This window comes from Aquarana catesbeiana, linkage group LG08 (assembly GCF_042186555.1).
Source record: "Aquarana catesbeiana isolate 2022-GZ linkage group LG08, ASM4218655v1, whole genome shotgun sequence".
In the NCBI taxonomy this organism is placed as follows: domain Eukaryota; kingdom Metazoa; phylum Chordata; class Amphibia; order Anura; family Ranidae; genus Aquarana; species Aquarana catesbeiana.
This window is the reverse complement of record NC_133331.1, coordinates 194,204,411-194,219,177: the sequence shown is the minus strand read 5'-3', so window position 1 is coordinate 194,219,177 and position 14,767 is coordinate 194,204,411. Positions and strand designations below refer to the sequence as shown.

The 14,767-nt window shown below is 40.1% G+C and overlaps 1 protein-coding gene across 2 annotated transcripts in view; it reads left to right on the top strand.

The window, feature by feature from the left end:
• Positions 1 to 14,522, top strand: part of ERLIN1 (ER lipid raft associated 1) — a 69,990-nt gene extending 55,468 nt beyond the window's left edge. For both annotated transcript variants that reach the window (XM_073596748.1, XM_073596749.1), the window contains 3 exons: positions 4,053 to 4,142; positions 7,780 to 7,859; positions 8,283 to 14,522. In XM_073596748.1, coding sequence (XP_073452849.1) covers positions 4,053 to 4,142; positions 7,780 to 7,859; positions 8,283 to 8,477 — 365 coding nt within the window. In that variant the 3' untranslated portion in view covers positions 8,478 to 14,522. The remainder of the gene's footprint in view (positions 1 to 4,052; positions 4,143 to 7,779; positions 7,860 to 8,282) is intronic.
• The last annotated feature ends 245 nt before the right edge of the window (positions 14,523 to 14,767 follow it).

The window sequence follows — 14,767 nt, the reverse complement described above, 5'->3', positions numbered from 1 at the left end:
ATTAAAAAGAATTTAAAAAAACTTCCGGCGTAAATAAAACTTTCCTCATTTATCATGTGCAATTATGGTATTTTTAATTTACTAGGAATTTCTACTATGTATTTTGTGTGTGACAACTTTGGTGAATTTCAGACAATGGCAACTCCTGTGCTTTTCTCATGTGAGTTGATAGAAAAGTTGCATGGGTCTTGTCCAGAAATAGAGTATATTTGTAGCGGTGGTCTAAAAAATGAGGCTCAATTAAAAACGAACAAAAGTAAGACTTTTGAAATGTAGTTATGTTGCATCCACACTTATTCACGTACTTTAGTAGGCAAAATTCAGCTTTAACTACTTTACCTCCGTAAGGTTTACCCCCCCCCCCCTTCATGACCAGGCCATTTTTGTGATAAGGCACTATGCTAATTTAACTGACAATTGCGTGGTCGCTGTACCCAAAATAAAATTAGTTTTTTTTTCCCCACAAATAGAGCTTTCTTCTGGTGGTCTTTGAAAAAAAAAGACTGACAATTAAAAAAACAAAAACAAAAAAAAAACAATATTTTGTACTTTCTGCTATAAAACCTATCCAACAAAAAAATTAAAATAGAATTTCTTCATAAATTTAGGCCAAACTGTATTCTGCTACAAAAATCCCAATAAGCGTATATTGGTTGGTTTTCACAAAAGTTAAAGTGTCTACAAACTATGGGATATTCTTTTTTTTTACTAGTAATGGTGGCGATCACTGCGATACTGCGACGAACAATTTGGACACTGACACTTTGACACTAACCATGGACCTGTCACACTAAACTGATCCGTGCAAAAAAAAATATGCACCGTCACTGTACTAATGACACTGTCTGGGAAGGAGTTAACATTGACAACGAAAGGGCTAAATGTGTACCTAGCCTGTGTTTCTCTGAACTGTGGGAGGTGCTTTTACTATGGGAAGTCATGGATCCTTGTCCCTGCTTTGCGGGAACACTGGATCCATGCCTTCCCTACTGACAGTACAGCGAATCTGCCTTGTTTACATAGGGAGACCGCCGTTTTGCCTCTATTGAATCATCGGTGGGTGCCGGTGGACATCGAGTCTCTGGTATCTGCTGCTGGGCTCCCACAGTGTGTGATCACAGCGGGAGCGATCCGCTGGCGGCGTGCATGCCCTACCCGGAAGAGCCAGATTTTGTGTGTGTATATGTATGTATGTATGTATGTATGTTCGTATGTGTGTGTGTATATGTATGTGTGTGTGTGTGTGTGTATGTATATATATATATATATATATATATATATATATATATATATATATATATATATATATATATATATATATATATATATATATATATATATATATATAAAATATCACACACACACATTTTTGTAGATTTATCTCAGTGTTTAGTATTCCTCCTTGCAGATCCTGTCCAGTTCTGTCAGGTTGGATGGTAAACGTTGGTGGACAGCCATTTTTAGGTCTCTCCAGAGATGCTCAATTGGGTTTAAGTCAGGGCTCTGGCTGGGCCATTCAAGAACAGTCACGGAGCTGTTGTGTAGTCACTCCTTCATTATTTTAGCTGTGAGCTTAGGGTCATTGTCTTGTTGGAAGGTAAACCTTTGGCCCAGTCTGAGGTCCTGAGCACTCTGGAGATGGTTTTCATCCAGGATATCCCTGTACTTGGCCGCATTCATTTTTCCCTCGATTGCAACCAGTCGTCCTGTCTCTGCAGCTGAAAAATACCCCCACAGCATGATGCTGCCACCACCATGCTTCACTGTTGGGACTGTATTGGACAGGTGATGATCAGTGCCTGGTTTTCTCCACACATACCGCTTAAAATTAAGGCCAAAAAGTTCTGTCTTGGTCTCATCAGACCAGAGAATCTTTATTTCTCACCATCTTTGAGTCCTTCAGGTGTTTTTTTTAGCAAACACCATGCGGACTTTCATGTGTCTTGCACTGAGGCAAGGCTTCCGTCAGGCCACTCTGCCATAAAGCCCTGACTGGTGGAGGGCTGCAGTGATGGGTGACTTTCTACAACTTTCTCCTATCTCCCGACTGCATCTCTGGAGCTCAGCCACAGTGATCTTTGGGTTGTTCTTTACCTATCTCACCAAGGCTTTTCTCCCCCCGATAGCTCAGTTTGGCCGGACGGCCAGCTCTAGGAAGGGTTCTGGTTGTCCCAAACGTCTTCCATTTAAGGATTATGGAGGCCACTGTGCTCTTGGGAACCTTAAGTGCAGCAGAATTTTTTTTTCTTTTTAACTTTGGCTAGATCTGTGCCTTGCCACAATTCTGTCTCTGAGCTCTTCAGGCAGTTTGTTTGACCTCAAGATTCTCATTTGCTCTGACATGCACTGTAAGCTGTAAGGTCTTATATAGGTGTGTGGCTTTCCTAATCAAGTCCAATCAGTATAATCAAACACAGTTGGACTCAACTGAAGGCGTAGAACCATCTCAAGGATGATCAGAAGAAATGGACAGTACCTGAGTTAAATTTATGAGTGTCACAGCAAAGGGTCTGAATACTTAGGACCATGTGATATTTCAGTTTTTCTTTTTTAATATATCTGCAAAAATGTCAAGAATTGTGTTTTTCTGTCAATATGGGGTGCTGTGTGTACATTGAGGAACAAAAAATATGCTGAGGTAATGGCCTCTTCTGATTTAGTTAACAGCTTGCCTTGACAAGCACTTCTACCCATTCACACAAAATGTGAATTCCTGAACTTCACACAAACTACAGAAATGAAAAATGGGGTTAAATCATAGAAACTTGAGAACATTTTTATATATGCAGAAACACTATGAGGCTCCCTGCAAACAGCAGATTACACCAAGCTCCTTAACCTGGCATGGCAACAGGTTTACTGAATGGCAGGCAAGCAATGGCAAAGAGCTTTTACCTACCTTCCAGGTGCTCTTGCATTACCCCATTCTTTTACTGGGTCCCTGAGAAAAAGCTGTGCATGTGATTTTCTCTCCTGCCTCCCACGGTGTAGAGTTTGATGCCCTAACATACCTTTTGTTTCCAACTCTATTAACAAAATTTACTAGATTATTTTTCCACATTGCACGGAAATGTGCCAAAAACCCATACCTGAACAGGTATTTGCAAATATGTATCAATAAGTATATTGTGCTGCAAAGCTCAAAATACCAGTGTATACAAAAAGGTCAACAAATTCAAAATGTGAATATTAAAATCATGTATTTAACCTAAACTTGGTGTTTTTTTTTAAACAAATACAATAAAATCACAAATATATTTATACTCCCGTTGCATGCAATTCCAGTGCATAAATAATAAATCAAACCATGCAGTTCACAGTGCAGTCCGTGCAAATAATACGGTTCCGTGGTCTGTTCACCATTCACATAATGTGCTTCTTAATTCCTCTGCTCCTTCCTTGTGCCTGTATGACAAATAAAGTGTCGCCACAAAAGTACTCCCTCCTCCAGGAATATTCTTACCTGTTGTAATGTAACCTATACAGTGAAGTATGGTCAACATGAGCTTTTTAGCCTCACCCGGGCTATGGAGAGCGCAATCCAAGCTTCCTCACTACTATTTCCTCTTATAAAACTCCCAGAAATGGCCGATACCATCCAGACAATATATGCAGAGAAAAAACTACTATGAGTGCTGATACCCTTTTAAAATTCACTTTATTAAAACACAGATGGCTAGGGTACTCACATTTCCCTGGTGCTTCCAGCGCACCAGGCTAATCTGTCTCCGCTGCATACACTTAAGCTGCTCGGGCACCTAACTGGTTACCAGCTCCACACTGATTCTGAGTGCCACCACCGTCCTATGCCCCTCACCAACGTGTGTCGACACAGGGTCACATGTCTTCCTCAGGGGCATTTGCAAATATTTGTGACCCCTTTTTACAGTGTATACATAACATTCTTGGACTTAAAAAGTAAGTTTGGTGAAAAACTAGCTATATTTTGTGGGACTTGTTTATCTGACTGTTTTTATAAAATACAGTCATAACCGCTTTTTCTTTCAGTATGAAGTCATTAACAATGCACTTTGCTGTGTTTTCATTGACAGAGGCAGAAAAGGTTGCACAAGTGGCAAAAATTCATGATCAACAAAAAGTAATGGAGAAGGAAACTGAGAAACGCATTTCTGAGATTGAAGGTCAGTGTGCTATCTAGTATCACTGTAAAATGTGTGGGCTCTGGGAAACCAGTTGATCTCTAGCTGGTAGAATAGGCACCTCATCCCTAGGGTTTGTGTCATCGCGCAGCCTGGGCTTGCAGTACGTCACATCATTGTGTAATCGCTGTTCAGTTCTGGAAGAATTTCTGCTCTCTGCTGCCACTGGAAGAAGAAAAACCTGGTCACCAGACCGACCAGAAGACCTCAAGAAAAAGGGAATAAATGCTTGGGGTTCTGCTTTAAGATTTTGGTTAGTGTGGGGGGGAAGGGTTAGAAATGGTCTAAGTGGAAATAAACCTTGCTATCCTTTACAGCCAAGGAAGCCGCCAACTTAGCCTCTGTTCAATCTGCAGTTGCCTATGGGATCAGATATGACACCAGTCATTTGGCTTGTTAGTTTGGTTGAGGGAAACCTTTAAATCATTTCTTTTTAGTTCCGCTTTAGTTTTTTGTTTATTGCTTTCTGTGTCCTTTGGGCAGATTCCTCCTCATTTCTTGTCTATTTAACCGTTTTTAGAACAAAAATTCACAGAAAATTTTCCTCTTGATGTGTGTCAGACTAAACCAGAAACAATGGGGGAACCCTCCCCAGGTCCCAATTGTATACAGGCAGCAAAAACAATGCTCCTGTCGGCCACCCCACTGTGCTTCCATAACAAGCTGCTTGCTATGGGGGCACTTTTGCATGCTCGCTCCCGAGCCCTACTCGGTGTGTCTATAAGACACACAGCACACGTCTTGGCCCCGCTCTGTTCTCCGTCTCTGTGGTTGACAGCTGCTGGCGCCAGTGGCTCCCACTGCCAACGAGAAGACAGAGAGCCAGGACAGCAGTAGCTCTCATGCACATTGCAGGATCAGGATCGGGCTTGGGTAAGTATTAGGGGGTATTTAGGGCATTTACAACCACTTTAAAAGCAACCTCCTGTATACCAAGAGAATATGGAGGCTGATATTGCTGACCGCTGCTTCGAAAAATGCTAGTTGTTGGTCTGTCATACTAATGTGAGGCACTAACTGGAACAAGTATGTAAGTCAAGAGTTAGGACTTTGATTTGTGTGAAACACAAGACTGGAGGAATAGTTGCTAAACAATAAGATAGGTTAGTAAAAACTGAAAATGTGTATTTATTTGGTATTTTAGCCAAAGTGCATGTTATATTTTTTATTACTGAAATGTAATCTGTTTATTTTTTCTTCCCAGTTTACTCCTTTTCCTCCTCCTCAAATTTTAAATTTTTAACCACTTGCCGACCGCCTCCATACATATACGTTGGCAGTTTAAAGATGGATATCTCGTTAACGGCAGCAGCTGCTGCCATAACCGAGGTATCCATCTTTTCAGTGAGCGGTCCTGTTAACGATAATGGTGGTCTCTGCGGCGGATTCGAACCACACATGTGAGGCATCGCCCCGATCGATAGAGCGAGAGCAATAATTCTAGCTCCTCTGCAACTTAAAACATGCAACCTGTAGAATTTTTTAAACGTCGCCTATGGAGATTTTTAAGGGTAAAAGTTTGACGCCATTCCGCGAGCGGGCGCAATTTTGAAGCGTGACATGTTGGGTATTAATTTACTCGGCGTAACATTATCTTTCACAATATAAAAAATAATTGGGCTAACTTTACTGTTGTCTTATTTTTTTTATTCTAAAATGTGAATTTTTTCCAAAAGAAGTGCACTTGTAAGACCGCTGCGCAAATTCGGTGTGACAAAGTATTGCAATGAACGCCATTTTATTCTCTAGGGTGTTAGAAAAAAATGTATAATGTTTGGGTTCTAGGTAATTTTCTAGCAAAAAACTTGTTTTTAACTTGTAAACACCGGTCTGAAAAAGAGGCTTGGTCTTTAAGTGGTTAAATAAAATCTTTTAGTTTTTGTTAAATACCTTATTTTAGACCCACTGACTGGGTCTTTTGTACCTTGCTTTACTATGCAATGCAAGCTAATCATTGCTGGTGGGAAGTGTACATAGTTTCCTGAAATCCTCTCGGTACTCAAGAGTCATCAGCCCTGATGCAAGCTGGCTCTTTGGGGCAATTACTGTATGTTGAAATGCTTTGATGGGTGGATGTCTCTCTGAAAGAATGGACAATTTTAGGCAGACTGCATTTGAATGCAGACTGTCCTAGGTGTTGTCCACATGTGATGCTAAGCTTCCAATCTCAAAGGGACTGAAATTTAACCACTTCCCGACCGCCGCACGACTATATACGTCCTAAGTTTGAACGGGGATATCGTTGTTATGGCAGCAGCTAGCTGCCATAACCCCGGTATCCCCGTTTTCGTGCGGCGGCCGGCTTTCAGATAAAAGTGGTCCCTGCGGCGGATTCGCCGCGAGATCACTTTTATCGGTGGCGGGAGAGGGCCCCCCCCCTCCCGCCGCGATCCGGTGCCCTCCGCCGCTTACCGGAGCCGTCGGTAGCGGCGGAGGCGATCGCGTCCTTCTGCGTGGTGTGTCTGGAGACGAGTGAGGCCAAGATGGCGCTCACTCGTCTCCATGATACTGCTGGGCGGAAGCGACGTCAAAACGTCACTTCCGTCCACGCCTCTTAAAGGCATATTTTTTCAAATGTCATTTTTCTAAATGACTTTTTTTTTTTTTTTTTTTTTTATTGCATTTTAGTGTAAATATGAGATCTGAGGTCTTTTTGACCCCAGATCTCATATTTAAGAGGTCCTGCCATGCTTTTTTCTATTACAAGGGATGTTTACATTCCTTGTAATAGGAATAAAAGTGACACAATTTTTTTTTTTTTTTAAACAGTGTAAAAATAAATAAAATATTTTAAAATAAATAATAAAAATAAAAAAAAAAATTTTTAAAACCCCCCTGTCCCGACGAGCTCGCGCGCAGAAGCGAACGCATACGCGAGTAGCGCCCGCATATGAAAACGGTGGTCAAATCACACATGTGAGGTATCACAGCGACCGGTAGAGTGAGAGCAATAATTCTAGCCCTAGACCTCCTCTGTAGCGCAAAATATGCAACCTGTAGAATTTTTTAAACGTTGCCTATGGAGATTTTTGAGGGTAAAAGTTTGACGCCATTCCACGAGCGGGCGCAATTTTCAAGCATGACATGTTGGGTATCAATTTACTTGGCGTAACATTATATTTCACAATATAAAAAAAAATTGGGATAACTGTTTTATTTTTTTATTCAAAAAAGTGAATTTTTTCCAAAAAAAGTGCGCTTATTAGACCGCTGCGCAAATACGGTGCAAAAAAAAGTATTGCAATGACCGCCATTGTATTCTCTAGGGTGTTAGAAGAAAAACCATATATAATGTTTGGGAGTTCTAAGTAATTTTCTAGCAGAAAAACCTGTTTTAAACATGTAAACACCTAAAATCCAAAACGAGGCTGGTCCTTAAGTGGTTAATGAATGAAAGGGGCAGACCAGGTACAGTAAGGCTGGGAGGAAAATACTAGGTGTCTGACTTGCTGCAGTTTCTAATGCACATTATGAGAAGCTCACAGTGTTCAGTGAAATCAATGTAATTCTAGTATAAGAGAGGTGCAGTCACAACTCTGCAAGATGGAAGCTGAGGCTGGAGGTAATTCTAGATTCAGCTTACTGATTTAACACCTGTCATTTTGTGTTCTGACCTCAGATTCGGCTTACCTTGCCAGGGAAAGAGCCAGAGCAGATGCTGACTATTACACTGCAGAGAAGTTTGCAGAGGCCAACAGGGTAAGAGTACAATTACTTGGAAAATGCTGTAGTTAAGACAAGTTTTAAGAAATGTTCTCGCCTCCGTTTTAAATTGCCCAGTGTGACATGTTTACCTAAAGTGGAAGTAAACCCTCCTATAGTTTTCAGCCAAGGAAGCTGCCATCTTGGCCTCGGTTTGACCTTCAACTGCCTTGATGCTGCACATGTGATCAGTTATGACACCAGCCATTGGATGGTTTCACAGTTTGGTTGAGAACACAACCAATGTGACAGCCTTCCCGGCATACCAGAAATGTAACAGTTTTTTTAAACTGTTAAATCAATGGGTTTACCTCTGCTTTAAGGATAATAGCAGAGAAATAAATAGCTTCTAAATATTTTATTTTCTATGTGCATTAACTTAGTATGTACCTCCTACATTTTTCACATTCTCCTTTTTAGTTGAAACTGACACCACAGTATCTGGAGCTCATAAAGTATCAAGCCATTTCTGCAAACAATAAGATCTATTTCGGAAGTGACATCCCCGGCATGTTTATGGATTCCACTTCTCTGAAACCTCCAGTAATGCAGCAATATGGTGGAGGTTTGTCAGAAAGAGAGGGCAAGTCTCAGAAGAAGGCTGGGAAATTGTGAGAATGATCTGGTGAGGGAAGACTCTTTGCAGCCTCTTGGATATGAAGAAGCTATAAGGATGGAACCCGATCAAGCACAACAGCTTTCTAAAGACTGATCATAAAACGTCAACTGCCACTTCATCTGCTCCTGATTTCTTCTGCTTTTGAATTCTGTTCTTTCAATAGTTAGCCTTTCTCCATCTTTTCTTTGATCTTCCAGTTGAACATCAAGCTGTATAAGAATGATACCCGGTGCTCATACTGAGCTTCGCATACAGCTGCGTTTTAAGCAGTCATGGGCTGTTGTCCCTTTACACACTACATCTTCTAAAATGTGCCTCTTGAACCCTTAGAGGTTAACTTTGAAAGGCTGGGATTACTGTTTGCAGAAGCAGAAAAGTTTTCTTCTGTATACAGTGCCTATAATTATTAAAGGAAGGCAGAGTTCAGTTGGAAAAAGGATCTTATGGTCTGTTATTATGGCTTAAACAACTGCGCTATCTGTACTTTCTTCATTGCACTATAGTGACCTGTTGATTCCTTTAGAAATCCAGGAGATGCAAACCCAAGTCTTAATTGTTGACTTACATCAGTGATTCCTCTCTTAAAGATCCCATGAGCTAACTTGCAAGAATACGATAAAGCTGGCCTTCTATCATTGAGTGGATTGGTGCAGAAAGCTGTCCTTTTTACCACTTTTGTACAAGCATTTGGAAACAGGTTCTTATTGGTATTTGTTGCTTTGACAGATATCTGGGACTGTCGTGAACATCCTATTTTTTATTTCCTGTTGTCTTACTGTAAATAGAAAGCGTATCCAGGCTGTGAGCTGCTCTGAGTTTTCAGAAATCCTTTTTGGTGCTTGTTTCCCACAATACTGACTCTAGTATTAGATTCTGAAGACTGGTTGAAAAGACTGGTTTTTGTGCGTGTGTTTAAATTCCTTTTATATTGACTCTGTAAAGATAAAAAAAAAAAATGGCACACCCTGCAAAAGAAAACTATACTTACCTGTCCCTCTGCCTGTTCATCATATCTTTACATTCTTACCAAACAAACCCACTGTCAGAATCTTCAGCATCCGACAAACCTGGAAGTTCTTTTGTTCTACCCTCCAGCCACACTGGTAGCAGCTGTCGAGTGGAACCACAGGCATCCAGCACACCTGGAAATGTGACAGATGCTGAAACTCTGCGGCTGGTTTTGCTTGTGGGTGGACAGGTAAGTATAATTTACCTTTTGCACAGTGGGCTTCTTTTTTTTTTTTTTTAATTCAGCAACAGAGTCACTTTAAGGACTGCTATACACCTGCACTGAGAGCACTTCATCTGAGTTAGTGTTGGTGCAGGACAGACATTTTATTTAACCTTTAGGTGCCATCAGTACGCAAATATGCGGTCTCATATTTGCGTACCGATTAGCAGACACAGCTGTGCCGAAAGCGTGCTCCCGACACAGTTACCAGCGGCTAACCGAAAGCTCCCAATCATGTGCTCACCGCGACGGCCTATCACGGCGGTCACATGATCACAAACCCCGCCTCCTGGCATCTGAAACCTCTTAAAGGGCCAGGACAAAGTGGTTAACTTCTTCTTTTGTTGGTGTTTTTACAGTGTCTGGTTCTAAGGAGTTCTCAGAATGTTGTGAAGCACATCGGTGCTTGTGTACAAGGTCTGAACAAAAATGATCATTAAAAGTTAAACCGATATCAGCTATTGCTCATTATTTGAAGAATTTAATTAGGCTGTTATCAAGTAAAAATGTATAATTTAGGGAGGATAAACTTGTCAATGTCTATATTGTTTAATAGAGATTATTATAACTGATATGCCTGAGATTGCTTAGCAGGTGGAAGGAAATGCTAAAGCTACTGAATATGTTTTATTAACTATATCTTTTTGTATAATTTTTTGGGAATCGTAACAAATTCATTGCTGACTGGAAGATAAACATGACCTAACAGTTACCTTCCTTAAATATCCTTATTCATCCAGTAACTCAGAGAGAAAAAAGTGAAAGGACTTCTACACCTGTAAATGCTAGTTCCTTGGCTCTCGTGCTGATCTGTTGTCTTCTGCCCTTTTTGAGTCATTACGACAGAATCGGTGTGACGCTCAAAAGTTCTGACTTCTGCGTACTTGTTCCGGGTCAGTGGCTTGGTGTTGAGGACAGAAGCAGCCAGGTGACTATCATTTTTAGAAGGAGGTTGACGATGGCCACCTCCCAGTTTTCTCTCAGTACAGGTTTATTTTAACTTGACCCACCAGTGTTAGATGGTATATGAATATATAGAATGGCATAACACCGCAGACTGAGTTGTGTGTTTTTATTTTATTTTTTTTTTTTTTTTTGTTGTTTTTTTTTAATGTATGGCTGGTATATAAATATACTTCAAAGAGAAGACCTAGATCTGTGCTAATGTATATGTGAATAATCAATTGAAAAAAAAAAATATCAAACAGTTTAATGCAGTACAATAACTTGTGTGCAAAATTTTGTGAACAAAGTCCCATATAATCAAATTTATGTCAAAAAGTGATAAGCCCAAACGCCATCTGTGAACACCCAATAGTGACTTGACCTTCACTGTACCCCACAGGATGTACTCTCACCTTTTTAGTTTGAACCCCACTACAAAGGTCAAATGAGTAGGAGGATAATAATCATGGTGGATTGATAGTCTCAAATGTTCTCATCGGCAAAATGGTCACGGCTTCAATGGATCATCAGAAGGAACAGTAAACCCAGCCAGCTACATCCATAACCTCATTTCGCTCAGCTTATTTAGCTGTATACAGCTAGTCACTCTGATAGCTTTATAAAAATGTATGTTTATAATGCTTTTAAAACAAAATAACAGATCATATACACTGCATAAATATAATGCAACGTTAGGAACAATCAAAAGTGTTAATAGGTGTTATATGGACTAATAAATACCAAACACTTCTCAGAACTAAGGGATGTATGAAACCATTAAAGCCCTTTTGTGCTATAAAGCACGAAGAGCAGCTGAATAAAATGTAAATTCTCCCAGGAGGAGTGATCTCACAGTCGCAGTGACTATCTGTATACAGCTAAAGAAGCTTAGCGATTTGAGGTTATGGTTGTAGATGGCTGGGTTCGCTGTTCCTGCTGATGATCTATTGAAACTGTGATCATCAATCTGCCTTGGTGGTTATCCTCATACTCATTTGACCTTTGTAGAGTGGGGGTCAAACTAAAAGGTTAGAGCACATCCTATGGGGTACGGTGGAGGTCACATCACTATTGCGTGTTCACAGATGGCGTTTGGACCACTCCCTTTTGGACACTGATTATATGGGACTTTGTGGTTCACCAAATTTTGCACACAAGTTTGTTATTGTATTGTGCACATAGCTGTGTGTGTTCATTTTTAGATTGATTTATTGACCTATACATTAGCACAGCACTCTATCTTCTCTTTAAATTTCATTATATACCTTTTTTTTTCTGCTAGCAGCTTGAGGGTTGGTTGTAGTGCAAATTTTTTTTAAATGTGTATATAAATATAATTTTAAGTGCACATCTTTGTACGCAGCAGAAACCCCAGTCAATCTTCTCTCAGGGGAACAGTTTGTCCAACATTCAGTCTGTCCATGCCAATGTAAAGCTCCATGTACACTAGCAGCTCCTGAACTTGAGTTTAGGAGCTTTTGGCGTTTGTTTACCAAAGCTCCTAAACTCCACTCCATAATAAAAGCCTATGTGTCCATGTACACATAGGCTTTTAGGATAGTTTAGGAACTGCAGGTTCAACCTCTCCTAACCTCTCTCTCCTGAACGTGGAATTAATCGCGTTCAGAATAGGAACGTTTTGTCTTCCGGCTGCAAAATCGTGGCCGGCGGTCAAAGTAGTTCAAGTGTGCATGAAGCCTAATAGTACCGGTCGGAGCTCCATTTTATTGGCATGGATTGATGGATTGATTGCAGTATCACTATTGACTAGCAGGATAATTAAGGTGAAGGTCTGATAGTATTATGACCTAGAAGGTTGCGAGGTGGTCTTTCCTTCCTTCAAAATGTTGTGCTTTGATGCTAAAGAGTACATGTTCAAGAATGTAGATGTCATCAGCCAGTTGAATGACTGGTTAAAATTAAACCCTTCCTCCTTTTTCTGAGCAAGATCACTCTGCTGCAGCTCTCACTAGTAGCCATGTTTTCTACATCCTTTATTGGCAGGAAAGTGTTCTTTTTGCAAAAAGCAACACTTTTTTCCATCATTTATATTATCTATCCTTAGAATGTTTCATTAAATAAAAAGGTTAAGATGTTGGATTCTGTTTAAGCAGATGAATATTAAATTGTTTCAAAGGCAGCATTTCATTTTTATGACCATTTAAATTTTATAATTGTACTGTAATTTTTTTTTTCTTGGGTTTTTTCTAGGGAGATCTTTTTAGCTCTCATTCTCATTTCTATTCATATGTTTGAAAGTGCCCCCCCCCCCACCCCTCAAAAACCATGTGGGTAGGCTAGCTGGCTTACAACTCAACTAGCTTTTATTTGTGTGTATGACTTTGTGAGGGGATTAGGCTGTAGACTCGTGTGTGGATGGAGAGAGCTGGGAATATCTTGCTGCGGATGTGATGCAACAAACTCCAATCTACCAACGGAGCTCTTTTGTAAATAGCAGTGACCTATAATCACTTTCTTAGAGGTTAAGTTTAAGTTCAAGTTCATTTTTATCATAAAGCACACTATGCTCTCCCATGCAGGTATAGCCCTATAGTGTGCTAAATCTAACTTTAAGCCAGGGCTCCCTTCCTGTTTTTAAAGAAGCCAAAACCTTTAAAAAAATTAATTCTCCTTGAAATCATCTTCGGCCATTGATGTCTCTGACCTGAGTTATTGTATGGATGGTGCAGCTGCTGGGACCAGCTTCCCCTAGTGCCACAAGAAGGAGCGCTGTCCTGTGTGTGTGTGTTTTTTTTTTTTTTGTTTTTGTTTTTTCATGCTGCACACTCGCAGTATGTACTCTCTCCTGTCATAGACACTGATGGGGACAGCATATGTGATATGGGACAGCACTGTGTACTTTTTGGAAAGAGCAAACTTACTCTTTAAAGCTGAACTTCAGGCAAATGGCTAAAAAAACACAATCTAAACACATATAAGGAGCTGCTTTTTACCAGCCAAAGTATCTATATTCCTGCCCATCCAGTTCTGTGATTTACACTGCCTTCCAGGCATCACAGTTAGGCCAGTGGACATCACTTTATCTTCTATTACTGTAATAGGCATACAGTGGTTTCCTTCACTCCACCACCTGTCTGCTGACTGGACATTGAAAGAGCAGCCACGGACCAGGTAATCTGTCTGCTTTCTCCTCATATCAGCATGTTGCTTGGCTGTGCATTTGCATGCAGTACACCACATTTCTCCCAGTCTGAGTGCTGCTCTTAGAGGGTTTTTTGCTTTAATAAAGAATACAGAGCTGAATTCACTTGTGTCTATAAGGCTCTGTTCACACCTAAGGCGTTTTGGGGCATTTTTCTGCTGTAAGCCTCTAAAAACGCCCAACAAAACAAATCCCATTAATTTCAATAGCCCCTGTTCACATCTGAGTGTTTTGTCATCTGAATCAAAACATCTGAAGCTCAAAGTACAGGAGCCTCTTTTTTGGCAGATTACAGGCGTTTTCTGCTTTTTACATTGGTGACCTTTTTGACTTGTACAAAATCGCGGCACTTTCTGCCTGAAAACAAAATGCCTAGGTTTCATCAGAGCCTAATATTTGCCTGGGGGTCAGCTTTAGGAATCCAGATATATCATGTTTTTTTTTTTCTATTCACTACATTTTTGTTAAAAGAAGGTTCAGAAAATAATGCTTGTGCTGCGCCAATAATAGTGTTTCTGACTAGCAGGTATGTGAAGAGAATTGCCTGCCTTAATATAACTACACCACTACTTTCTTCAGTTTCTGATGTGCACCACCATTTTATATTCAATGTCATCTCTACATTGGGAAGGATATTTATATGCAAATGATACTTTTGGACTTAAAAAAAAAATACAATAAAATAATTATTTTGGTACCAAATCCGGAGTCTTGTATTGTAATCTAGTGTATGTTTTGAATTTTCTCATGTGTGTAACTGGTATAAAGTTTGAAAGTGTCATAGTTTTTTTTTTTTTTTTTTTTTTTTTTTTTCCCCAACACATCTTGGTGCTATAGGACAGTCTGCTTTTGGATGAATTTTACCTACCACTCCCAAGTCTCTTGCAAGCTTAATAGTAGAACCTTGTCAAAATCTTACATTTACATTGATTTGTATTGCTGACTGC